Genomic DNA, 26,333 nt, shown 5'->3' on the forward strand with positions numbered 1-26,333 from the left:
TTTACCTGAGGCAGCCACTTCAGCGACCGGCCTTTGCTGCTCGTGAGCCATGAAACCGACGACAGAGAAGATGACGAATCCAGCGAACATGGACGTACTGGAGTTGACGGTGCATACTATCAACGCGTCTCTGGAACAAGGCATTATGTTTAGTAAGATAACTAGCTGTGCCCGCGGCTCCGTCCGCGTGGAATTCGGTTTGTGTCAGTAAGCTGCTAAATATATAAAAAATAGTAAATTACATTACGCTGTATTTTTTTATTCAAAAAATTATAATATTTATAATTTCCTGCATGATAATTTCTTAAAAGAATCTATCTTATTGTTTCATACTTTTTAGAGCGTGATTTGTAGTAGTCCGACTACGCCCGATTCTTTTAGTATGAGAAAGTCGAAGTCGCCTAGCTTTGGACCGCGTGCAGTGCGCCACATACGTCGGGCAATTCCCGACTCATTTAGTGTGAGGGCGCCGAAGAATCCCGGCTTTGGAACGCATTCAGCGCGCCACGTGCGTCGGGCTTAGCCCTATGCTATGATGCGGAAGGCACCCGCTCCCAACTCTGGCAAGCGTACAGCGTGTCACGTACGTCGGGTTACGCCCGACGCTTTGAGTATGAGGGAGGCGCCCGGCTTTGGAACGCGTACAGCGTGTCACGTACGTCGGTCTACGCCCGACACTTTTAGTATGAGGGCGCCGAAGGCGCCCGGCTTTGGAACGCGTTCAGCGTGCCACGTGCGTCAGGCGTAGCCCGACGCTTTGAGTATGAGGGTGCCTTCGGCGCCCAACTTTGGCAAGCGTACAGCGTGTCACGTACGTCGGTCTGCGCCCGACTCTTTTAGTATGAGGGCGTCGAAGACGCCCAGTTTAGAAGCGCGTACGTTACGCCCGACGTTCTGAGTATGAGGGCGCCGGAGCCGCCCGCTTTTGGAATCCGTACAGCGTGTCACGTACGTCGGTCTACGCCTGACTTTTAGTATGAGGGCACCGAAGGCGCCCAGCTTTGGAACGCGTACAGCGTGTCACGTACGTCGGTCTACGTCCGACACTTTTAGTATGAGGGTGCCGTAGGCGCCCGGCTTTGGAACGCGTACAGCGCGCCACGTACGTCGGGCCACTCCCGACGCTTCGAGTATGAGGGCGCCGAAGGCGCCCGGCTTTGGAACGCCCGTCTGCGCCCGACCCTTTTAGTATGAGGGCGTCGAAGACGCCCAGCTTTGAAACACGTACGTTACGCCCGACGTTCTGAGTATGAGGGCGCCGGAATCGCCCGCCTTTGGAATGCGTACAGCGTATCACGTACGTTGGTCTACGCCTGACTTTTAGTATGAGGGCACCGAAGGCGCCCAGCTTTGGAACGCGTACGGTGTGTCACGTACGTCGGTCTACGCCCGACTCTTTGAGTATGAGGGCGCCGAAGGCGCCCGGCTTTGGTAGCCATACAGCGTGTCACGTACGTCTCTTTTAGTATGAGAAAGTCGAAGACGCCTGGCTTTGGACCGCGTGCAGCGCGCCACGTTGTCGGGCTACCCCAGATTATTTTAGTATGAGGGCGCCGAAGGCGCCCGGCTTTGGAACGCGTACAGCCCGACACGTACGTCGGGTTAAGTCCGAAGCAGTGCCGGATTAAGATATTTTGATGCCCTAAGCATTTTTAGACCATGGTGCCCCCTCTCGGGTCATTAAAATTACATTATTTTTTAGTAAATTGAGTGAAGTTCATTGCCACATTACAGCTGAGAATGGAAATCAGTCACATCATTTTATCACGAAAATTGACAGTGCCGCAGCAGTAATGTTGCAATAGAGTACCTAATGCTGCTGCAGTGGCCACCCGGATGTGACCTTTATCATATCTTAGGTTAGAATGGAATTAGGATTGTTCATTTTTTTTAGACCCCCATTTTTATTTTATTTTCTGAAAATATAGGTTAATTTAAGATACCAATTTGAATGATTTAGTAATTCGTGGCTCGGTTGAATATTTATAATTTATTGAAAATATGAGATACGACTTCTCGTAAATTACATGTCGTCGGCTGATTAGGATAATGCACAAGCAACAACAAGCATTAAAAAAATAGTTGTCATTGTCAATTGATTGTAATGTCACCTGTCGACAATGTCAGTGTCACGTGTTTCTATAAATAACAATCGTCTGGAATGGAAAACTCGTTTATTTTGAATCATTAATTTCAAAATACCTACGCTATAAATTTGAGAAAGCTGATTCCAGAAATCTGCCTAAGTTATATAATATAACTTAGTTTTATTGGAGTATGTATCCATATAGCATCCAACTCCAACCATAACTTGGCTGAAATCAAGGGAGCAAAAATACAAATTTAAGTTACCTACATCATATATATTTTAACTGATTCGATTTGTAAGAAGATTGGATTCATAAAATCGTTACAAGCGTCCATTGCTAAAGGTAGCTTAGCACCCAGTGGGTGCTTTCTACCGGCTTGTCACCATTGTTTGGATATTGTACTACATACTTATACTTACTACTATATTAGGAACATGCCAATTTTGCTAATTATATCCTATTATTTCAGGTCATCGTGATTCCTATTTAGATACAGCTGTGAGATATGTAACTGCACTTGGGCCCAGAACAAAGTTGAGCATTTTGTATTGAAATGAACGTCATATAAATTATTAATCGTCGTAATACTTTACGACCGTAAATAATGCCTGGGAACAGAGTAAATAACAAACCATACACTTCTCTTCTGGATGGTCAACAAGAAGCCATCATTGTCAGATGCTCGTGGAGAACATGATAAACATACATTTAATGTAAAGTTACTATTTTTTTTGGAAACATATATAACATATTTCCCAAATTAATAAAAAAGTAGGTAAACAAAAACATGTTTTATTATTCACAACTCTTTATTAAGTCTTGTCCACCATGATATCAGCAGCTTGAACTGCAACATGTACCTGGAAATTAGAAAATATATCTTTTTAAAGCAGTTTCAGGCTGAATTTTGAGTATGGCTATGTATTCTTGTATATTCCTTCTTTCTAGTAGGCACCATCTCTGTTTAACGGTTTGCCTTTAGATACTCTGGCTACATTACCACAGAAAATAAATAGATACCATGACCCTACCAATAAAGTGAGCTTTTAAATACTTAATTGTAGTAAATTAATATTAATTTTATACTTACATCGACGTGATTCTCACAGCAATACTGTGTGTAACACGTGAAGTAGGTAGGTATTCCAAGTTTAATTCACGGCACCATCTTTCACGTCGTAGGTCTTCGTGGATTCGAACTATTATTTTTGTGAATCATTCCCACACATAGGAACAAGGTTTTTGATATATTATTAAGCAATGAAATATACTGTTTAGGTATTAATTATAAATCAAATTGTAACAAACAAGCGCAGCGGTTTAACTGAAAAATTTTGTTATGACAATCGATGACCAGCCCATCGACACCCCATACTATGATAAACTATGAACGTACTTGTTACCAACATTGAGGCATAGAAATAATCTTATCGAATTAAAATGACTGTTGTTGCATTTTGGTAGCACATACCATACTTGCTTTCAACTTAGTCGTATTATACTTACTTTTCTTTAGGTTGGTATGATCGGTAAAACGTCAACCGTCATTTTAAATTTTCGTGACAGCGGTAATATTAAGTGATTATTTTTGAGTATAAGACAAAATTATTTTCTCTTTTACTTAAATGGGGGGCAAATCTTTGCGAAAATGTGAAGTTTGTGGGGTCAGGCGTGTAAGAAGATTAACATCTGATATATTTTTGGCGAGATTTCCGCTTGACCCCAACAGGTCGATAAACTGATGTTTTATGCGATATTTTCATTTTGAGTCGTTACCAGATACTAATTTAATTAGTTTGGAGCAGTTTTTATCGTTTACAATCCTTGATTAAAACGAAAACATTCTGTGAATAGGTTCTTCTTGTAAAAAACTAGGTAACCTAAGGACACGAATAGTGTGCGAACAACTTGTCGATAATCCCTTTATTTCAGATGTCGATTATGGGTAAAGTTGACCGGCAACGAAGATTTGGTATATTTACCCATACAAAGATTAAACGAAAATAAATTTATTTGTGGAGATCATTTTCCACCAACTGCCTTCAACAAAAATGGAAGCAGGCTAAAAAGGAATGCGGTACCAAGCCTAAATCTCAAGGCGCCCCTCTCGGACGAAATTCTGTCGTCATTCCCTATTGTTCCAGAGTTTGAAAAACCGGGCAAGTGCGAATCGGACTCGCGCACAAAGGGTTCCGTACCATAATGCAAAAAAAAAAAAAAAAACAAAAAAAAGCAAAAAAAAAAACGGTCACCCATCCAAGTGCTGACCACTCCCGACGTTGCTTAACTTTGGTCAAAAACGTTCAAAAAGTAGCCGAAAATACCTCGCGTGATTTGTGCACAACCCCTTATTGGTATTTATAATTTGTTACTGATTTTTAGGGTTCCGTACCCAAAGGGTAAAACGGGACCCTATTACTAAGACTTCGCTGTCCGTCCGTCCGTCCGTCCGTCTGTCACCAGGCTGTATCTCACGAACCGTGATAGCTAGACAGTTGAAATTTTCACAGATGATGTATTTCTGTTGCCGCTATACAAATACTAAAAACATAATAAAATAAAGATTTAAATGGGGCTCCCATACAACAAACGTGATTTTTGACCAAAGTTAAGCAACGTCGGGCGTGGTCAGTACTTGGATGGGTGACCGTTTTGTTTTTGAATTTTTTCCGTTTTTTTTTGCTTTATGGTACGGAATCCTTCGTGCGCGAGTCCGACTCGCACTTGCCCGGTTTTTAGGGTTCCGTAGCCAAATGGCAAAAAAAACGGAACCCTTGTGAATTCGCCATACCTGTCTGTCTGTCTGTATGTCTGTCTGTCTGTCCGTCCGTCCGTATGTCACAGCCACTTTTTTCCGAAACTATACTGTTGAAACTTGGTAAGTTGATATATTCTGTGAACCGCATTAAGATTTTCACACAAAAATAGAAAAAAAAACAATACATTTTGGGGGTTCCCCATACTTAGAACTGAAACTCAAAAATTTTTTTTTCATCAACATATGGGTGTGGGGTGTCTATTGATATTGAGGTTTCTGATATCATTTTTTTCTAAACTGAATAGTTTGCGCGAGCCGCGAGAGACACTTCCAAAATAAGAGAATGATAAATCTAAAAAATATATATGATGTACATTACCATTACCAAATCGTAAACCGCTATTGTATTATGTTACTTGCTGGTACGGAACCCTTCATGGCCGAGTCCGACTCGCACTTGGCCGCTTTTCTTTAACTAAAATCAGGCAAGTAAATTAAAATGTTTGATTATGTTACAGTGGTTTCTGCTGGAAGTGTCTCAGGACAAAAACGCAAACTAGGAGGTAAAAGATAAAAATAATACTTTAATTATATTTTTATTTTTTGACTTTCGTTTGAATTGAATATAACGTAATTTTACAACCTTGTTTAAGGTGAAGATGATGATTCCACAAATTCAAAACGAAATAAGGGTTATGGCCCAAACAGTGTGCCATCGACCTCAACTTACGAGATTTCTGATAAAATGGCACCACATCATTCAGAAATAGGTATTAAAATTTTATTAGTATTCATAATTTGCTACCTTTTTTTAGGGTTCCGTAGCCAAATGGCAAAAAACGGAACCCTTATAGGTTCGTCATGTCTGTCCGTCTGTCTGTCCGTCTGTCTGTCCGTGTATGTTACAGCCACTTTTTTCCGAAACTGTAAGAACTCTTGAAACTTGGTAAGTAGATGTATTCTGTGAACCGCATTAAGATTTTCACACAAAAATAGAAAAAAACAATAAATTTTGGGGGTTCCCCATACCTACTTAGAACTGAAACACAAAAATTTTTCTTTCATCATACCCATACGGGTGGGGTGTCTATGGATAGGTCTTCAAAAATGATATTGAGGTTTCTAATATCATTTTTTTATAAACTGAATAGTTTGCGCGAGAGACACTTACAAAGTGGTAAAATGTGTGTCGTCCCCCCCTGTAAGTTTTAAAATAAGTGAATGATAAATCTAAAAAAAAATGATGTACATTACCATGCAAACTTCCACCGAAAATTGGTTTGAGCGAGGCCTGGTAAGTATTTTTTTTTAATACGTCATAAATCGTAAACCGCAATTTTATTATGTTACTCGCTGGTACGGAACCCTTCATGGGCGAGTCTGACTCGCACTTTGCCGCTTTTTATTCTTAAACTGAATAAAGGCAAGTACATAATTTAATAATGTTATGTTACAGTAGTTTCTGCTGGAGGAGTCTCAGGACAAAAACGCAAACTAGAAGGTAAAAGATTAAAATAATACTTTAATTATTACTTCCCGGCCGCCTAAACTGGGCTATAACCGCGAAAATCGAAGTTCGCAAATTGCGGGGATTTTTCTCTGTCACTCTAATTACGCCTTCGTTGGAGTAAAAGAGAAAGATCCCCGCAATTTGCGAATTTCGGTTTTCGCGGTAGCCGCTCCAGATAACGTACAGCTTGGCAAAAAAGAGTAGAAATTAAAAAGTGGCAACACTCTAGTGTCGTCCCTTTCTAACCAATTTATATAAAAAAACGGGACGACACTACAGTGTTGCCACTTTTTAATTTCTACTCTTTTTTGCCAAGCTGTAATTCAAGACCAAAAAAAGTAAGAAATGTTGCCACTTTTTTACTAGCGCGTCTTGTATTTATGTACAAATAAGTAACTAAAAGTACTTTTTTAAATAGTAGGAGTAAAATTACTAATGAATAAATTATCTTAACATGATTATTTATCAAAAGGAATTTACAATTTTACAAACAAATTATTGCAGTGGCAACATTGTCATACTTTTTTTGGTCTTGAATTACGTTTTGCAGTATAGGCGTTCAATTTTGTATGAAATTCCTTTAAGTAGCTAACACACTACCGCACCGCACCAAGGTCATTGTGGGACGCACCCATAAGTAAAAGGGAGAAAGCGATATCTCTTTCTCCCTCTTACTTATGGGTGTGTCCCACAATGACCTTGGTGCGGTGCGATAGTGTGTTAGCTACTTTACAGTTCTCTGGAGTTGCTCCGCCCTAAACGTGATACTTCGAAGCCTGATATAACGCCCGGAGCGACGACATTTCATTGCATGTTTGAGAAAAAATTGTTATTTTCTCAAACATACTTCGAATTGTATGCGTTAATATCATGAAATGAAGACATGAAGTTGCTCATTTGCTCGTCTCAACAAGATCTTTGACACAAGATAGTACTCAGGGTCTGATGATGGAGCCGGAAGGTGGTCACCGGTACCAATCAACCATGCAACTAAACCACTTCGTGTTTAGGCTCGTTTTATTCGTCTCAACAAGATCTTTGACACAAGATAGATAGTACTCAAGGTCTGATGATGGAGCCGGAATGTGGTCACCGGTACCAATCAACCATGCAATTAAACCACTTCATGTTTAGGCTCGTTTGATTTGTCTCAACGAGATCTTTGACACAAGATAGTACTCCGGGTCTGATGATGGAGCCGGAAGGTGGTCACCGGTACCAATCAACCATGCAACTAAACCACTTCGTAAAATACCTAAACTCGCTCAACCCCGAAATGTAATAGCGCTCTTAACGCCTTCTCGTAACTCATGAGGTCCTGGTAATTGCTCCGCGCTAAATTAAATTTTTAGACAGTTGTTTTCTCGATTTTGGCCACCGTAGCCTATAGAGACTAACAAGCAACGCTAAGTGGTTTTCGTAATCTATGGATGTTGCTATATTAAGGGTGTCACATGCGCGTTTCTGACTTATGAAGCAATTGTTTCTACTTTACAACCTAAAATAAATAATTTCCTTCATTACTTAGTAGTTATTTTAATTATAATATTTTCTTATAACGTTTTTAATTTATTAAATTTTTTTTATGCAATGTTTGAGAAAAGCACTATACAATCCTTGGCCGGAACAGAGATTGCAAGACTCGCTTTATCCGGCCTCGTCTACGACCCAGCCGTCTACCGCAATCCTGCAATCCCTTACTTCACGGCCTCTGTAGTAATGTACTATTACGAATTTGAACCTTCCATGAACCAAATAAAGTAGCATTTCTTTTGTTTCATTGTTTTTTAAGACAAACGAAATTCGTTCTAATTTACTTATCAAATAAGGTTCAAATTAAATAATTGAAAACTTTATATGGTGGATCTTAGAGGTTAATGCAGTCTTTCATTTTGCAATAAATTGTTATTGTAATTGGTAAATATTGAACAAAGTCTGATGGTTTTCTACCTGAGGAAGAGGCATAGGGCCAGGTGGGACCTCCATACAATTCAATGGACTTTGTGCACAAATTATACTGGAATACATAATTGTTCACTCTTTCCAATAATATATTGGATTATAAAGGAGCCTACTTAACAGTGGCGGCGCGTCCATTAAAGCCGATTCCCACCGGCTTGCCTGTTTTTGGACGTTTGAGCTGTAAAAGAAATATGTAAGCCAAATTTTATTAGCCCCGGCTTGCCTACGGATATGTTTCACGCGCCGCCCCTGCTACTTAAGCCAGATTTTTTCTACGATTTGAAGTTGCGATTGTTAGATTTGTTAGTTAGTATTGCAATTGTATATTTCAGATAAAATGTGCAATATCCCAATGTCGCTTTTCACCATGTGGTCAATATTTGGCGGCAAGCACCATAGCCGGGCAGATAGCGGTGTGGGAAGTACAGTCCGGTACTTGCACGGGCATCATCGAGCATCCCACATCACATAATGTTACAGCGATAGCATGGAACCCTAAAGGTAATATTATAATTAACTAAGAAACTTTTCGTTTTTATTATCATTATAATTTTCTTTTCTTGTTCTTTTATTTACGCTGTTGGTACAGTACGGATGTCTACCGTCTCCAATTCTCCCTCAATTGCTCAAAGGTTTACTGGAAGAGATCCCTTAAAGGGATAAGTTCGCCTTTGTACTAATGACGAATGTTATTTTTCCTGTTTTGTTTTGTTTTTTGTACAATAAAGTGTTTTACTACTACTACTACTAAAGGTATATAAAACTTATATTTACTATGCTTTTAGTAGACATACATTCCATACATATTTGTAAGGGTGTTGAGCTAATTAACAGTTATGCTGCATATACATTTGCGTCTGTCCACGACTTACCCCCTTATTCATAAACGTTTACTAAAGTTCACAAGCCGATAATAATCGTTTGTCCCTTTCTGACGTATATTAGTATGATGGAAAGGGACAAACTATTATCAGCTTGTCAACTTTAGTAAGCGTTTATGGATAAGGGGGTTAATGCGTACAATTAGTACGTTCATCATCATCATCATCATCATCATCTGTTTTATTGTACCCCATAATGTATTGAGCCGGAGCGCCATCTAACTCAGCAGTCGAATTTGAAGTAGGTCCGTTTTTTTTCTTAGACCAATAAGTCTCTGTGTATCCTGTATTGTATGTATCAGTGGCGGCGCGTCAAACATATTCATAGGCAAGCCGGGGCTAATTTGGCTTACATATTCCTTTACAACTCTGCTCAAACGTCCAAAAACAGGCAAGCCGATGGGAATCGGCTTTTATGGACGCGCCGCCACTGGTATGTATCTAAACTATTTATCTTTCAGGAAATGGTGTGTTGGCGTATTGCGATGTGTCCGGGCAGCTGGGTGCACTGATGAATTGCTATGGCAAGGACAGCAAGGCTGATGCTGATGCGCCTGACGATGTTGAAATGGTGGAGAGAGCTGATGATGGTAGGTTTATAATTATAAACTCCTCCTTCCGCCTCCTTGCATCGGTTTCCTCATCACCGAGGGTCGTGGCCACTTCTAGGGAACAGCTTCCCTTTGACCTTTGACAATTTGCCGCCATCTCTTTCTGTCTGTCGCCGAATGTATATAATTATAAATCACCAAATTGAGCAAAACTATCAGGGAATAAAGAAGTGGACCCAGTTACAAAATTGTCCTTATTAACAGCCAACCTGATGGCTTCACGTTTTAATACTAATGATTTCTTATTTCAGGTAATGACTTGGACAATTTGATCGAAAACTATAACAGTGACGACGATGACAACGCGATATCGCTAGAGAAGCTCAAGAATGAAACGCTAGGGTTGGGGACAGTGAGAGACGAAGACGAGTCAAGACCCGTGTCGCGGCACGAGCCGGCGGCGACCACGGTGCCGCCGCAGGCGCCGTTCCAGCTTTCTGCGACCCCGGGACACCTTGAACATAGGTACGAGAACTGTTAATATATATCTAAGATACTACAATGGTGATGATGACAACGCTATATCACTAGAGAAGCTCAAGAATGAAACGCTAGGGTTGGGGACAGTGAGAGAGGAAGACGAGTCAAGACCCGTGTCGCGGCACGGCACATACAAATTAGATTCGCGTTCACAAAGTTACTCACCACCTTGTACCATCAGCCGCAATGAAACTGACCAATCACAGCTTGCCGCGATCAAGAGGCCGCCGAAAGACGCTGGATGCGGGTCGCTTCCAACCGGTACGAATGGAGGTCCAAGGGGGAGGCCTATGTTCAGCAGTGGACGTCTTATGGCTGAGATGATGATGATGATGATGATGAAACAAAATCTACCCTCAAATGGCTTCTTAAGTAAGCCAGTTGAGGTTGGATGAAAACATTATACGATCAAATAACGTAGGTTAAAGTCAGGTCGTTTGGTGACATATCTAGGCGGTTTTGCATTTGGTTGGTTAACCAATAAATCTTATAACTACCCGAAAATGTAAAAATTGTTTGTTTACTTTTATTTAAATACCTAAAGATACAGACTACAAGTGCTGGTATTAAAAAAAAGGTGGTACCAGAGTTAGGCTTGCAACTTTCAAAAAGATGATTATACAATCAAATCCTTTATTATGTATGACCTTTCCGGAACATCGGAATTGTGTGTAATGCCAACTCCTATGTTGAATAAGACATGCACAAGATTTTAATGGTGATTATTATAGATAGACTACGCAATAGCTAATCTATTAAAAAAATATCTATATCTTACAGCAAACTAGTATGCATATCGCTGGTCGGCAGCAGCAAGGAGTGGAGCGTTTCCATGCCCGATACCGAGGAGATCCTGTGCGTCACGGCGGGCAGCGACGTCGTCGCGTGTGCGACTAACGCGAGGTTGCTGCGGCTGTTCACGCCAATGGGCACGCAGAGACAGGTCTGGTAAGTATTTTTTTTTAATACGTCATAAATCGTAAACCGCAATTTTATTATGTTACTTGCTGCTACGGAACCCTTCATGGGTGAGTCCGACTCGCACTTGGCCGCTTTTTAACGCGTGTTGAAAAAGCTCCCGTGCGAATGGGGGCTTACGTAATTTTAGAGATCTAAGCATACATACAGACAGGCAGCGGGAAGCAACTTTGTTTTATACTATGTAGTGATGAACAATTTGTTACTAATCATAATTATTATTAACAAATCATTTTGTTTTAGATGATGCTTCGACTTCAAGGGTAAAAACGAATAAAACCACAGATTGTATACGAGGAACACCGCCAAAATATGTAAAGTGGCTAAGTGGCAACACTTACGTGACGCAGAAGCCATAAATACTGGAATGTTGTACTTTCATAAAGTATCTTCTGTAATGCTAGATCCAAAACAAAAACATAAAATGAAAGTGAAATATGCCGCTCAAACTCTAAGTAATACTTTCGCAGCTATTCTAAAGATGATTGCAGAAAAATATGAAGACACAGAGTACGGAAAAGAAGTGGCACAAACATCCGAGGTAGTACGGGACCTTAATAATTTATTTGATTCTACTAATGGCCCATCAAACCCAAAAGATGTAATAAAGGGACGAAGACAAAATGTGTCTCGTAAAACCAATCACATAGAAATCTGGAATAGTTTTTTGAAAAAGCTGAAGTCAATGGAGTTCATGAAATCAGATAGCAGGTTAAGATTAAAAAGAGTCAGATGCGTGGAAGGTTATATTGTAACCATAAATTCGCTTAAAGATATCTGGTGTTATTGTAAGAATCAAGGATTTAACTATTTGAATTTACGCTCACTGAATCAAGACGCTCTTGAAAACCTATTCGGACTTATACGACAGAATAGCCCTACAAATCGAAATCCTACCTGCACACATTTTGTAAGTGCATTGAAATCAATTCATATTTCTGGAATGAATGCACCACATAACCGAGGATCTAATTGCGAAGAAGATTTGAACAAGTTATTGCTTGTCAATCCATTATGCCAACATGATGTTGATGGTGATGAGAAACTCACATCAATGACTACCAATGAAGAAGAAGAATATCCTGTTTTAATGATACCTGAAAATGAATTAGAGGAGCAAATTGAAACAGATTTAACAGACATAGAAAATCAACCTATTGTATATTTAAGCGGTTACATAGCTTATAGACTGTTGAAGAACGTAAGCTGTCAAATGTGTTCTAATTTGCTGAAACTGGAAGATGTTACAGATCACCCAATGTATAAATTTATAAGCTTGCGGGAGTGGTGGCAAGAAAAGAAATCATTAACGTACCCATCTATCCAGCTGTGTCGTACAATTGAGGAAGCGAAAAACTATTTTGAAAAAAATAGTCATTTATTATATGAAGAAAATGTCGGGCAAATGTTTTGCACACTTTTTGCGGCAAACATTAACATAACCTGGTGGACATGTAAGGAACATGAGGATTTCATGAAAAAACAATTATTTTGGCTTGTGACCAAAATCTTAATTAGAAGACAGTGCCAAATATTAAATTCGGATATTATTAAAACAGAAGAAATTTCTGCGAACGCTGCAAAGATAGCTCAACTGAGAAGCGCTGCAAAATAATATATGTAATTACGAGTATACAATATCAATTCCACGCGGACGAAGTCGCGGGCAACACCGCGACTTCGTCCGCGTGGAATCTTAACTTCAACATTTTACATCTTTAGTACCTATAATTTTCATATCCAAGCAATGTTGACATTTTTTAGCAAGTTGTATGAAGTTTTAAGTCAAGTGGATTTTGATGTTGGTTGCTGAAATTACTTTTCTTGTATTCTCATAATAGGTACCTATGCCCTTATACAAAGATTCAAGTTCCGCATTCCGCACTCACAAAATATCTGATCTCCATACAAACTTTCAACCCCTTTTTCACCACCTTAGGGGATGAATTTTCATAAATGCTGAAATGAGTTTTCTTGTATTTTAATTTAAAACGTTTTTAAAAAGTTTCAAGTTCCTTGCTTAAAATAAAATTTGCACCCGCAGACAAACTTCCATCCCCTTTTTAACCCCCTTAGGGGTTGAAATTCCAAAAACGTTGCAATCACTTTTTTTGCATACGGCTATTATGCCTTTCTAAGAAGTTTCAAAACCATTTGTAATGGATTCAAACTTTCAACCCCTTTTTAACCCTGTTAGGGGATGAATTTTACAAAACGCTGAAATTACTTTTCCTGTCTTCTAATAATATCCCTAAATACAAAGATTCAAGTCCAACACTCGAAAAAATGTTTGATATCCATACAAACTTTCAACCCCTTTTTCATCACTTTAGAGGTTGAATTTTCAAAAACGCTGAAATTAGTTTTCTTGTATTTAAATAATATATCTTTTAACGAAGTTTCAAATTCGTAGCTCAAAAGAAAACTAACCCCATACAAACTTTACGTTCATAACATAAGCGTATTGTAATAATAAACTATCTGTATCATATCTTTAATATGTTAAATAAAATTATTTTTATATTTTGCTTTTATTTTATTAATCCTAGTGATACTCAAAATTTACTGTTACTATAGTACAGTACAGCAGCATGTACAGTCGCCATCAGATATATCGAAGCGGCCAAAGTGCTCACAAATATCTGAACACGCCTCTATTGTCATGGCGCTAGGTGCGTGTTCAGATATTTTTGAGCACCTCGGCCGCTCCGATATATCTGATGGCGACTGTATCACACATTTATCGATATCGATAAAGAGTAGGTACGCCAGTAGTGGCAAGCCCTAGTGTTGTTTTTTTTTGTGTTGGCAATATTGACATGTATTTGGTGTGTAGGCACAATGTACGTTCATAATTCGGTTTAAGGCTTGTTCGAAAGTGCCGACTCTTAAAACGTAGTGATTATATGCTCAGTGTCGATGACAATGATAACTTTGACAATACGTGAGTGACGGATTTATTTACTATGGTTCGATAACTTTTATTATGCAATGACTTTACATTCAGCCCAGGAGAAGGTCAAACTAAGGTCATAAGGATATTTGTTGAAATATCTTCAATCCTCAATTATTATATCGCAGCAAAAGTCGGAAACTGTTTAAAAACCTTATATCTCGAAATGGTTTTCGAAATAGAACATTTGAAAAAAAATGAACAATCCTAATTGAAAACGCGAGCGAAGCGAGCGCGAAAATTTTTCGATATAAAAACGCAATGTGATAGACAGTTGTACATTTTTACTTTTAGTATGGATATAAATTTTTCGATATAAAAAACGCAATTTTACTTTTAGTCCCAACCAGGCGCGAATCCAGGATTTTATACAAAGAAGGGATGGGACAGTTTTCTATCAGCCTAGCTTCGCATAGGGCTCGATATTTAAGGGTCTCAGCGAGGTTGTTTTCATGCATAAAAGATGCAAGAAAGCAGAGCTTGGAATTGACCAAGTGAATTGAATTGGCGAAGTGTGAGCAAGGCAGTAGGCTCAGCTGCGAAAGAGGAAAGCTTGGATTTGGAACCACGCCCGAGTGTAATTAAGGCAACTCAACCGACTCAACTTTTCCATAAGGCAGAAAGCCTCGCATAAGACCTAACGCCGAACCGCAAAAGAGTGGGTTGAAATCGAATCTATGCATGTAATCACGACTCTTCTACTGCTACCGATTGTTTCCCAAAGAATAACGCGCCTTTATTTTTGCAAATTAGCTTTAAAAAAATCGTGTGGTAAAAACGATGTGTCTGTCCCTAATTTTAAAACTTGTTCTACTTTTTCAACCTGGCATTTTGCTTGCTTGCACGTGCTTGTTTTGCTTATTGGTTAATCCGGCACTGGTCCGAAGGTTTGGCTATGAGGGCGCCTTCGGCGCCCGGCTTTGGTAATAGTACCGCGTGTCACGTACGTCGGGCTAAGGTTCAGGCATTCAGAAGTTAAGGTGTAATAAAGAAACTCAGATAAATAAATATATACCTACATACAAACACGAACGCTGAAAACACAATACACACTCTCTCTTTTTTTTCTGGGTAGTCGTGAAAAAGATGGCACTGTGCAATGAGGGGTAATTAATTTACTGTCGTTTAATTTTGGTGTATATTATTAATTCGACATAATTATTCAATTAAATTGGTTGATGTCCGTACCCCCTCACCTAAACTTAGAGTTAATTTGGCAAAAACCTTCCTCGGTGGCTATTCATGTCACTACGTATTAAATTCAGCGCCATCTGTTAGTTTACCAGGGTACTCAATAGTGGTAGCACATATTTGAATAAAGTTTGCCCCTCCTTCCTAAGTAGCGCCATAAGATTCAGGGGCAAACTTAAATCAAGCGAGGGTTGTGGCTACCCCCCCTTTTAAGGGTTGAATTTTTATAGCCTATAACCTATAACCTGGCCGGAGATTTTCTCGACAGATTAGTAAAGTTTGCATCAAAATCCGTTCAGCCGTTTTCACGTGATGCGCGTTCAAATAAACAGACAAACAGATAAACAGATAAACAGACAAACAGACAAAAATTCTAAAAACTGTTGGAACGTGTTCTGTTATCGATTCTAAGTATCCCCAGCCAACTTTTTTTCAAATATCTTCCATGTACAGACTTTCGACCCTCTACAGCTTTATTATATGTATAGAAGATAGATAGATGATGATGCTCGCCTGACCGATTTCGGCCAGAGTGACGTGTTTCTGGAGTAGGTAGGCAAATTTTAACTCGTGTTATTAGAATGTACCATAGCGGTACGAATGGAGGTCCAAGGAGGAGGCCTATGTTCAGCAGTGGACGTTTTATGGCTGAGATGATGATGATGATGATGATGATTAGAGTGTAGCTGATCCACTCTCTGGTGCGCCCTTAGGTGGCTCACGTACCCTACCTTCTTGCTAAATACTCGAGCGCATTTTGGCCACGTCAGCACACCACCTATATAATTGTAGGAAATTGAGGCTGGCGGCCGAGCCTTAAGCTCATCTCGTTTTGTGTCGAGCTGATTGCGGCGTTCTGCCTCAAAAACGCAAACTCGACCACGAATGAAGCGCCGCCATTCGGGCTGCTGCGCTGCCTTCCGCTCCCAGTCAGAGGGCTCTAATTTGCACCTCTTCATATGTATTTTCAGTAGCTAAATAGTAGTGAGATTAGTCCTGCTTCACGATCAATCATTCTGAAGCAATTGATCTTGTTTTAATCAATATTCAATTCAATTTCAACTGCGCATAAGCTGCGTCAGTGCGTCACTAAGGCTAAGACATACCTATTGCCGACAGTCTGGAACTCCTCGGCATGGAGCTGAGTTCAGTCCTCAGCTTCGGCAGCTTCATTGAGTCTAAAGCTCAAACTGCGGCCAGAAAGCTGGGCGTCCTAAATAAGGTGAAGCGATACTTCACACCTGGACAGCTTCTAACACTTTACAAAGCTCAAGTCCGGTCGTGTATGGAGTATTGCAGCCACCTGTGGGATGGCTCAGCTAAATACCAACTCGCCGCTTTGGACTCAGTGGAGCGCAGAGCCAGGAGGATGATTGGCGACAAGAAGCTAACGGCTAAGCTTCAGTCTTTGGCCCATCGGCGGAAAGTCGCCAGCCTGTCGGTATTCTACAGGCTGCACTTCGGGGAGTGTGCCCAAGAGCTACACGAGATTATACCACCGTCCCCATTCTACCATCGGACTTTTAGACGCACGGCCGGTTTCCATCCTTACATGGTAAATATTCCACCAATTCGCACGAAGCGCTTTGCTTCTACTTTCCTTATGCGAACTGCCAAGGAATGGAATTCCCTGCCGGCGTCTATATTTCCGTGTTCTTATAACCCGGCAACCTTCAAATCAAGAGTGAACAGGCACCTTCTGGGCGAGCTCGCTCCATCGTAGGCCACGTCTACGCCTCGGCTAGTCTGTGGCCATGAGTAAGCCCATTCATAATAAAAAAAAAAAAAAAAGACCAAAACTTTACTCTCAGTAATTCAAAAGAAAAAAAGGAAATTGCCGATTTACACGTATTTTCAAAAGCACACGTAGTTACTTCATTTTCAATCTTCATATTATTTTTAATTAATCAATGAAGTATTTCCGAGCATCATATAATAGCTAATGTAAACTGACTATCTACAGAATTTAGGAAGATACCGAATCTAACTTCCCTACTAAGTATAGTTAGTTTCATTTTCAAAATCGTTGAGCTAAAATTAGGCAAACCAAAACTATGTCAAATACTAAGGCGCCGCATAATCATTGTTTAAATACAACTTAAGTAGATACTTATGTTACACTCATTTCCTCATAGTACGCGGAAAAATATTGTTATCAAAAGCAAAATATTGACACAAACATATGTCTGGAGTTTCGTGTTATCTAAGTGAATTAAAAATATAAACAATGATTGTGTTAGACTTCGCATTTTCAAGGTAGAATCCGTAGAATCACAGAATAAATAATAGTATGTACTGCCGTACAGAAAGGACACTTCCTACAAAACCGAACCCTTTCTGATATTTAGGGTTTTCGGCTATTTTGTTTATTTTCTGAACCAAATTAGGTACGTCACATTAAATTATTTATTTATTATTCGGAGAACCAACAGCTATCAATTGTACAATAGTTGTATATTATGTAAATAACAGAAAGCCAATTATAGGTTCCCAGGTTCCCACCAATAGCAACAGAGGTTAAGAAACAATTGGTGGTTAGCACTAAATTTTACAACGTGTTACCACTAATATTCTAAATATGAATACTTATTATATTATACACAATACAAAACAATACTCTTTATTAGGTATATATCTACTGAACTAGAAAAACATAATTTATAAATTATGAATTATGTCATTTATGTCAAATGAAATTATGCGAAAATAAATTATATCAAACCAAACTTACTTGTACACGTTATTAGTGAACTTGTTATAGCTGCCGAGGGCCACGAGAGTGCCAAGGCCAAGTCCGTACGAGAAGAAGATCTGCGTGACGGCGTCGATCCAGACTTCCGACTCGAACAACTTGGACATGTTCGGCATCACGTAGAACTTGATGCCTTCCATCGCGCCGGGGAGGGTTATACCTGGGACACGAAAAAAATTGTCTTAATTTAAGCATGTTTTAAGCAAATATAGGTAGTTACTTAAACGTGTCCATCAAGGAGCTCGGAATAACCCCAAGGCTGTCCACTATCTGCTTCCACATAATCCTTATGTATTTTGGACACGTCGCTCTTAGAGACCCGGATAGCTTAGAAAAGCTGGTACCCCTACCATCGGGGTTAAATACCTATCTAAGATATTTAACCCCTTAAATACCTATCTTTTTCCTATGAAAAAGTGTGACAAGGGAGGGGGGGTTTAAAAAAAATCGGAATTTTGTGTGATGTGGTTTAATGGATGACCCATGTTCAGGAGGAATTATGTGAACAGGACAGTGAAGTGGACCACTTTGCCGGTCCACCGCATGCCCTTACAGGTGCAGAAGAACATCACTCGCAGAAGTATAGTTCTACAATGGTTGATTTGTTGACTAACCTCTAACAAACAGCACGGTGAGAAGGAAATTCGAGATCAGCACTGTAAAGACTAACTCTAACCTAAACCACTTTTCCGATCCAACGCACGCTTTTCCGAATGCATAAATAGACTTCAACAGATCTAGAAGAATTAACTAACCTCTGATCAGTAGCACGGTCAGAAGGAAGTACGAAAATAGCGCAGTAAAGTAGACTACTTTGCCGGTCCATGGCACGTCATTCATGGTAAAGAAGAACATCACCCACAGAAGTAAAGTTCTACGATTGGTTTGTTGACTAACCTCTGATCAGTAGCACGGTCAGGAGGAAGTACGGGAACAGAGCAGTGAAGTAGACAACTTTCCCGGTCCATCGCACGCCCTTCCAGATGCAGAAGTAGCATAACACCCACACCAGCAGCAGGGTGCCGGCGAGCTCCCAGCGGATATTTCCGATGTGCTCGATACCGCTCGAGATTTGGAGGGCTCGACGTCTGCAAGGAAGAAATTATAGATTGTTAATGATAGTGATATGGAAAAACTTTAAGAATCGCTTAATTTTACACTTAATGTTCACCATAGAGTGTAAAATCTGAAGACAGTAGTTTTTAGACGGTGTTTTAGATGTTGAGGTTCATGCCATTGTATTGGACACACAAGATAAAATGAATGATGGCAACAAAGGCGACTTGCTCCCAAAACTCCTTGACAGGGTTGAAAAGGGTGAAATTGGGAGTCTTGTCAGAAAACGAGAAGCAGTTGAAGTTCTTGCAATTGGTGAACCCACAGATGATATTAATGATATTAGGTATGCTGAAGATAACTTACTCCCAGAACTCCTTGACGGGGTCAGAGAGGGCGACTTTTGTAATGTTTTGGCCGTTGAGCACGCAGTAGGTGGTCTTGTTGAAGGAAGACCAGCAGTTGAGGTTCTTGCGGTCGTACGGGTTGACACAGGAAGCCGTGTTCCAGTAGTTGTCGCAGTTTCTCCATGGGACCTCTGGAAAAATAACATATTCTCTATCGCATTTCGGCTTTGGAATGTTCAACTAATGCAGTTATTAAAACAAGGATTAAGGCAAGAATATAGGTACTTTAATCTTAGGTCTGAATTAATGAATAAGTAGTAGTAATATACTCTTTATTGTACAAAAGACATTAGAAATAACATGAAATTTGTAAGAAGTATATAACTGGTTAACATGGATTTTACTGATTGTGTCTATTGCTCTATTGCTACTAATATCAATGCATAAGTGAATTCTTGTAACTGTTCTTGTGCATCCTTGTGTATCTAAAACATCTTCAATTCTTGATATTCTGTTTTCAAACTTAATATACGAAAAATATTCTTTAAAGAAATGAACTGAAGATCAAAACGACTAACATATATTATTTATGGGGTCCCTTTGTTTCCCATAAAGTTTTATGTCATCATTGATGATAACATGACAAACAATCATAAAACTGAAACCGTTGACTTTTCAGGATTTTCGTAAAAGGCTATCCTAATAGATGGGTTCAAATGACTAACATATATTATTTATGGGATCCCTTTGTTTCCCATAAAGTTTTAAGTCATAAATGTCATAATATAATTTCCCATAAATTTTAGGTCATAAAACTGAAACCGTTGACTTTTCAGGATTTTCATAAGGCTATCCTAATAAATGGGTTAAGTTAGGTTAGGTTTGTTTTATGGCAATTCTAAAATATGACGCGTTTTGAACCAAATAAATTATGACTAACGAAAATGCTTGCAAACCATACATAAAACTATTTGGGAAACAAGAGAGACCCATTATTTATATCTTTACCTGATCGCATGGACATGAAGAAGTAGAAGATGGCCCAGGCGAGGATGACGATGTAGTACACGTTCATCCAGCAAGACATCACTGCCGCCGCGTAGCCGATGCCTGAAGAATAATTCTTTTATTATGTCTGAAGTTGAATTTTTCAAGGAGTCGTAGGCAATAAAAATCGCTTTGTACGCTTTTCTAAGAGTCATATTTTATTTTAGCGAAGATCCTGGTTTTATCTTGAGCAAAAATGTTTTCGTATTGTCCCGATGTTCTCCTCTTCAGATCGCATTTCTCAACCGATTCCTGTGAAATTTTATAATTTTTTTGTCGTTTGGTTTTTTGGAAAGCTCCTTTACTCGTATTTTATTAATTATAAACTATTACAGACTCAATAGTGTTGTGTAATTTCTTTCTTCGCCTGTTTGCTGTTAAAGTCTCAAAGTGAAACATCTGGATAAAATTCTGTTTACCTACGTGATACACTTACTGATAGAAAGACTGGAAGGAAGAATGTTAAGAATAGGGTCCCTACAAAATCCATTATACTTGATCGCGAAGGAAGTAACGACATCCAATTTATCTTCTTTATACAGATATTCAGTAAAATATCGCCCCTTTTGCCGCCGCAAATTGAAAGCATTCCACAAACCATTGGATCCCAAAAGAAGTTTGAGGAAAACAAGCGACGAGATCCGAATTTAAAATGGGATCTTCTGAAAAATTTACATTTTTGCGGTTTTTGTTTAACTTGGCGTTTCTATAACTTTTTAGAAATGGATGAATTGTTTTACACAATTGGGTTTTTTGTTAAATAAGTTTTGAATCTTACCACCACTTGCACCAACCCGCTAACCCGGGGTTAACAGGTAAACCATTAACCATGGTAACTCCAGATTTCACCGGTTAACCCCGGGTTAGTGGGAAGCTGCAAGTGGCGCTAGATGGAAAACTTAATTTGGTAATGGAAGAAAGAATTACAAAAATTTGTTTCAATAAAACAATCCTTGAATGCCAGTATGTTCAGGCTCCTCTTCACGTTGGGCCAACGCCAACGCCAACGAGGGACGCATTTATGCGTTAGAGGGAGCAAGTGATATTGCTATCTCATTCTACCGCATGGCTGCGTCCCTCGTTGGCGTTGGCGTTGGCCCAACGTGAAGAGGAGCCTTTACACTTTGCGAGCTTATAAAAGGATGCCATTTCATTAAATCGCCTGATCTAGACACGCGGCAGCGTGTCAAGCCAAGTTCAAGCAAAGGAACTGGCTAGCCAGCGCCGAGTGTAATATTACACGAACCACTTGGTGCCACTTTTGACCCTTCTATAACTCAAAACATCTTTGACGTAAACACATAAAACTACGTGTGTTTAATTATATCCATAAGGATATCTAGAAGCCCAAATTTCATGAAGCTAGCTCAAACGGTTATAAAAGTATGAAGGTCAAAAAGTCGTAAATTTTAAGACTGACTTATGACTTATAGTACCTAAACCTAACCTACTTCCAGATGACCTAGAAGGATGAAATTTGGAATCCAGCTCGGTTATTGTGTGTAAGCGTAGGAAAAAATCTAAAAATAAAAAAAAAGTTAAAAAATAGGGGGGTCCCCATACAAAAAAATATTTTTTTATTGTAGCGTTGGAACCGTTACAAGCAGATATTTGAAACTACCCCAATATATGTATTATTATATTTGCTATATTAAAATAAAGTTTAGTCAAAAAATAAGTGGTGCCCCATACAAAAAACTTTTAATACGCTCTAAACAACCGGCCAACGGTGTGTCGTCGGCGGCGCGCGGTACCACATAATTATACAAAGAACAGAAGTAAAAACCATACAGCGGAAACACAAGAAAAAACATTAAATCTCAATACCTGCCTAGTTTTCTTTACAAAAAGTATTGATATCCCACCAAAAACATAAATGTAAAAAAGGAGAGCAATACAAAAATTATGCTTGGCTGTGGGGCTCGCCGCAAAAAGAATGGAGATCTAAATGAGTGCCACTGCCAAGTTCTATGCAAAATCCAAATATGTATTTATAGGAACAAAATAACATTATAAACAAGTATTAAACTCTATTTCTTTGCTTTATTGGATACCTATAACAATTGCTGTTATTTAAAAAAATGTGAGATCTTAAAGTAGGTTAGATTTGGCTTGGCCAGGTTTTATCAGAATTACAATATATATAAAATGATTGATATAATGAAAACTGGCCAAGTCAAATCTAACCTACTTTAAGGTCTCACATTTTTTTAAATAACAGCAATTGTTATAGGTATCCAATAAAGCAAAGAAATAGAGTTTAATACTTGTTTATAATGTTATTTTGTTCCTATAAATACATATTTGGATTTTGCATAGAACTTGGCAGTGGCACTCATTTAGATCTCCATTCTTTTTGCGGCGAGCCCCACAGCCAAGCATAATTTTTGTATTGAACTTGGCTCTCCTTTTTTACATTTATGTTTTTGGTGGGTACTCCTTACTAAAGTACCTATTGAGAATGTTATAAGACAGAGAACCAAAATATTGAAGATTTATAAATTTTGATGAACCAGACCAAAGAAAGAATCACCTTTAAAAATCGGCGCAATCTTGAACACGCCCAGCCCTCCAATCGTCAGCATCTGACCCATGGCCAGCTCCATGAAGAACATGGGTATACCAGCCAGGAACAGCGTCAAGAAGTAAGGAATCAGGAACGCGCCGCCGCCGTTCTTGTAGCAGAGGTATGGGAACCGCCACACGTTCCCGAGGCCGATGGCGAGGCCGACCACAGAGAGGATGAAGTCCAGCTTCGAGGCCCAGGAGCCTCTCTCGGGGAGGTCCGATTTGAGGGCGACATCGCTGAAAATGTGGATGTGATATTATACAGAATTCGAGATAAGAATTTGAAATATCCTTAAAAGTAAGATTTTCACAACTGCACTTTTATTTTTATTCAAACGTGTGACGTGTGTTAGGTAGACATAAGTATTTAATTCAGCTTATTTTTAGGTAACAACTTAGTTTTAGAATCTAAGTCTTCTTAGTCTATAATTTAGACTCTACTTTAGAAAGATTAGGTAACTTTAATTTTTTACAATATTTTTTTTAAATAAAACTTACAAATAATCAAGCTGCCGAAAGTTTGTAAAAAAAAATTGAATGAAAAATTTTGGTTGAAAAGAAATTTTTCCCAATGATTCTCGCGTAAAAAAATATGCAAATAAAAAAACACCTGGGCTTATTGCTCGTCCCTTGCGCACTGAGCTCGATATCTTGCGTCTCGTTCTTCGCGTCCATCTTGTTCACTCTAACAAAACAAGTTCCGATCAATCTCTAGGGGACTATCACCATTTTGGCAGTGCCTGACAGTCGGGAAGTTTGTGGATGTCTGCAACAAAAGCAAAATAACGTTTTAAACAAAATTTTAAACAAACAAAAATGTTGGCGGGAAAGAGAGGTCTTTGCATAGCAGTGGGACTTCTATAGGCTAAGAAAAAACCGGCCAAGTGGGAGTCAAATCATGTTTAAATATCTACGTCAAACGGTCTGTGAGAAGAACGCATTTAACTGATTTGTATTGTTGTTGTGTTCCGTGAACTAAGTTTTGTACGGAAAACTAACAAGTTTGTTGTATGGGGGGCTCCGTTTGACACTGACAGTTCAGTGTCATATCGGAAACGAATCGAACAACTTGAACACGAATTGACCTGTTAGTATATTATATAGCAATTTCAAAAATTTATCCCGTTGTCGAAGTTACCCCAATGCACATTAAAGTCATTTTCTATACTTATTCCATTTATATTACTATGTATTCATTCGGCACAAAGCTGCACATAAATAATGGACCCAGGCGCACCTGATCTCGTCTTTACGGTGTTTATGTTATGAGTTTACTTAGGGATACAAATCTCCGTAATGCAATGTTCGTGGGGAGGAATGTATACACCATTTTGAGGGCAATGATAATATATAACTACTATCGACCCGTCCCGGCTTCGCACTGGTTAACAAATTATACACATCTATTTTTAAGTGTATTTAGTTTAGAGATAGTTTGTATTATTATTTTTCATCAGTCCGCCGGACGGTATCGGCCTGTCAGTTAGAACAAAGTTTTGACAGTTTCGAACAACTGACAGGCCGATACCGTCCGGCGGACTGTTAATCAGTGGGCCCCTTAAAATTTAATAATGTTTATTTTTTAATTTATTTTATTTTCAAACAAGATATATACAGTGGTATTAATAACACAAATTAATAACTAGCTTGAATTATTAACCCTGCTACAAGTGAATACCTAGGTACCTACTAGGTATTTTGAAATTTTATTGAATGGTTTATTTTCGTTATACCTATTAGAACGTTACTCATCACCTTTTGAATAAGATGTTGGTAAGCCTTGTTGTAGCACAAAACGCGTCCCTGAGTGGGTAATCCCTTGAGATACATCTAATTATCGCATCAAAAGCCTTACAGATGTAATTATAACCTTATACACGGTGTAACATGAGGAAACCGAATAATTTTAACCACGCATTTCTGAGGTCAAAAGAAGTAAAAAATGTAATATGAGTTTAAGTCAATTTCGCCAAAAAAAAAAATTTTTTTGTTTCGTTTTTTTCAATTTTTTGAATGTATTTGTACATAAATAATAAATGTTATTGGTAAACTTGTCACTTAAAATGGATTTTTACATTTTTTTTTCGTAGAACCTACTTTTTGCAAAGTGTTACTTGTCACTTTTTGACATCTATCAATAAGGATATTTAGACTACGTCCCTTAAGCAGCAACATCACCATCAAAAATGCCTTTTACACCATGTAACAATAAAAACTTATTTTTTTTAAATTAATAATATCTCTGAAACTAGGCGAATATCAAAAAAGTTTATAGGACATTTTTGTCTCTAAATATGATCAGGAATACGCTGTTAAAATTATTCGGTTTACTCATGTTACACCGTGTATTACAACAATTAATTAATTGGGCTTATGAGCCCTAAATTTCATCAGTTTCCCTTATCTTTGCGGATCCTTAAATTGTCTTCTCTGCCGTTGGCATAACTTTTTTGTGCCCGACAAGTCGTTTTCAGAAGATAATTTGTAACTTAGTTTGAAACTTTGGCAAGGCCTTCGAAGCCTTATTTTATTTTTAACCAAGTTAAGAGTTTTGGAAGTAAATTAACAATTTTTCTTTCGACTTAATGCCAATGGGTGAAATGCCTGGTATTTAAAAGAAGTTACTTGCGCTACATAAGGCACGGTTCTAAAACTTGTCTGCTTTTTAAATTTTATACTTTTAGAAGTGTGAATGGGTTTTAATTTTGCGTCCATGATCGCCAGTACGTAGCATTGAGAAAAGATGAATGCCATATAAGCAAAAGAATGGAGATGAATGTTGATGGACGGAGAGCGGATGGTAGACCCAAGAAACGATGGATGTATTGTGTAAAAGAGGATCTTCTTCTTCTTCCTGGCGTTATCCCGGCGTTTTGCCACGGCTCATGGGAGCCTGGGGTCCGCTTGACAACTAATCCCATGATTTGACGTAGGCACTAGTTTTTACGAAAGCGACTGCCATCTGACCTTCCAACCCAGAGGGGAAACTAGGCCTTATTGGGATTAGTCCGGTTTCCTCACGATGTTTTCCTTCACCGAAAAGCGACTGGCAAATATCAAATGATATTTCGTACATAAGTTCCGAAAAACTCATTGGTACGAGCCGGGGTTTGAACCCGCGACCTCCGGATTGAAAGTCGCACGCTCTT

The 26,333-nt window shown here is 38.9% G+C and overlaps 2 protein-coding genes across 3 annotated transcripts in view; one reads left to right on the forward strand and one right to left on the reverse strand.

The window, feature by feature from the left end:
• The window catches only part of LOC134675421 (sodium- and chloride-dependent GABA transporter 1), a 341,033-nt gene extending 317,090 nt beyond the window's left edge, over nucleotides 1-23,943 (reverse strand). For both annotated transcript variants that reach the window (XR_010099737.1, XM_063533673.1), the window contains exons 1-7: nucleotides 23,795-23,943; nucleotides 23,150-23,421; nucleotides 20,578-20,679; nucleotides 19,589-19,760; nucleotides 19,064-19,254; nucleotides 18,146-18,326; nucleotides 6-130 (exon numbers count right to left, since the gene is read on the reverse strand). Coding sequence is in view for 1 of the 2 variants with exons in the window: in XM_063533673.1 (XP_063389743.1) it covers nucleotides 6-130; nucleotides 18,146-18,326; nucleotides 19,064-19,254; nucleotides 19,589-19,760; nucleotides 20,578-20,679; nucleotides 23,150-23,421; nucleotides 23,795-23,859 (1,108 nt within the window). In the remaining variant the exon portion in view is untranslated. The remainder of the gene's footprint in view (nucleotides 1-5; nucleotides 131-18,145; nucleotides 18,327-19,063; nucleotides 19,255-19,588; nucleotides 19,761-20,577; nucleotides 20,680-23,149; nucleotides 23,422-23,794) is intronic.
• Nucleotides 8,634-10,293, forward strand: LOC134675588 (uncharacterized). The gene is made up of 3 exons (XM_063533886.1): nucleotides 8,634-8,821; nucleotides 9,663-9,791; nucleotides 10,064-10,293. The coding sequence occupies exons 2-3, from the start codon at nucleotides 9,713-9,715 to the stop codon at nucleotides 10,291-10,293; spliced, it is 309 nt and encodes a 102-aa protein (XP_063389956.1). The 5' UTR covers nucleotides 8,634-8,821; nucleotides 9,663-9,712.
• Nucleotides 23,944-26,333: the final 2,390 nt, after the last annotated feature.

The sequence above is a fragment of the Cydia fagiglandana genome, chromosome 22 (assembly GCF_963556715.1).
Source record: "Cydia fagiglandana chromosome 22, ilCydFagi1.1, whole genome shotgun sequence".
Taxonomy (NCBI): domain Eukaryota; kingdom Metazoa; phylum Arthropoda; class Insecta; order Lepidoptera; family Tortricidae; genus Cydia; species Cydia fagiglandana.

Bases quoted from the DNA above. Each gene is read 5' to 3' on its own strand.
- LOC134675588 (XM_063533886.1), top strand. From the start codon at position 9,713: ATGAATTGCTATGGCAAGGACAGCAAGGCTGATGCTGATGCGCCTGAC. The intron at 9,792-10,063 runs GTAGGTTTATAA...TTCTTATTTCAG, and splicing joins GGTGGAGAGAGCTGATGATG to GTAATGACTTGGACAATTTG.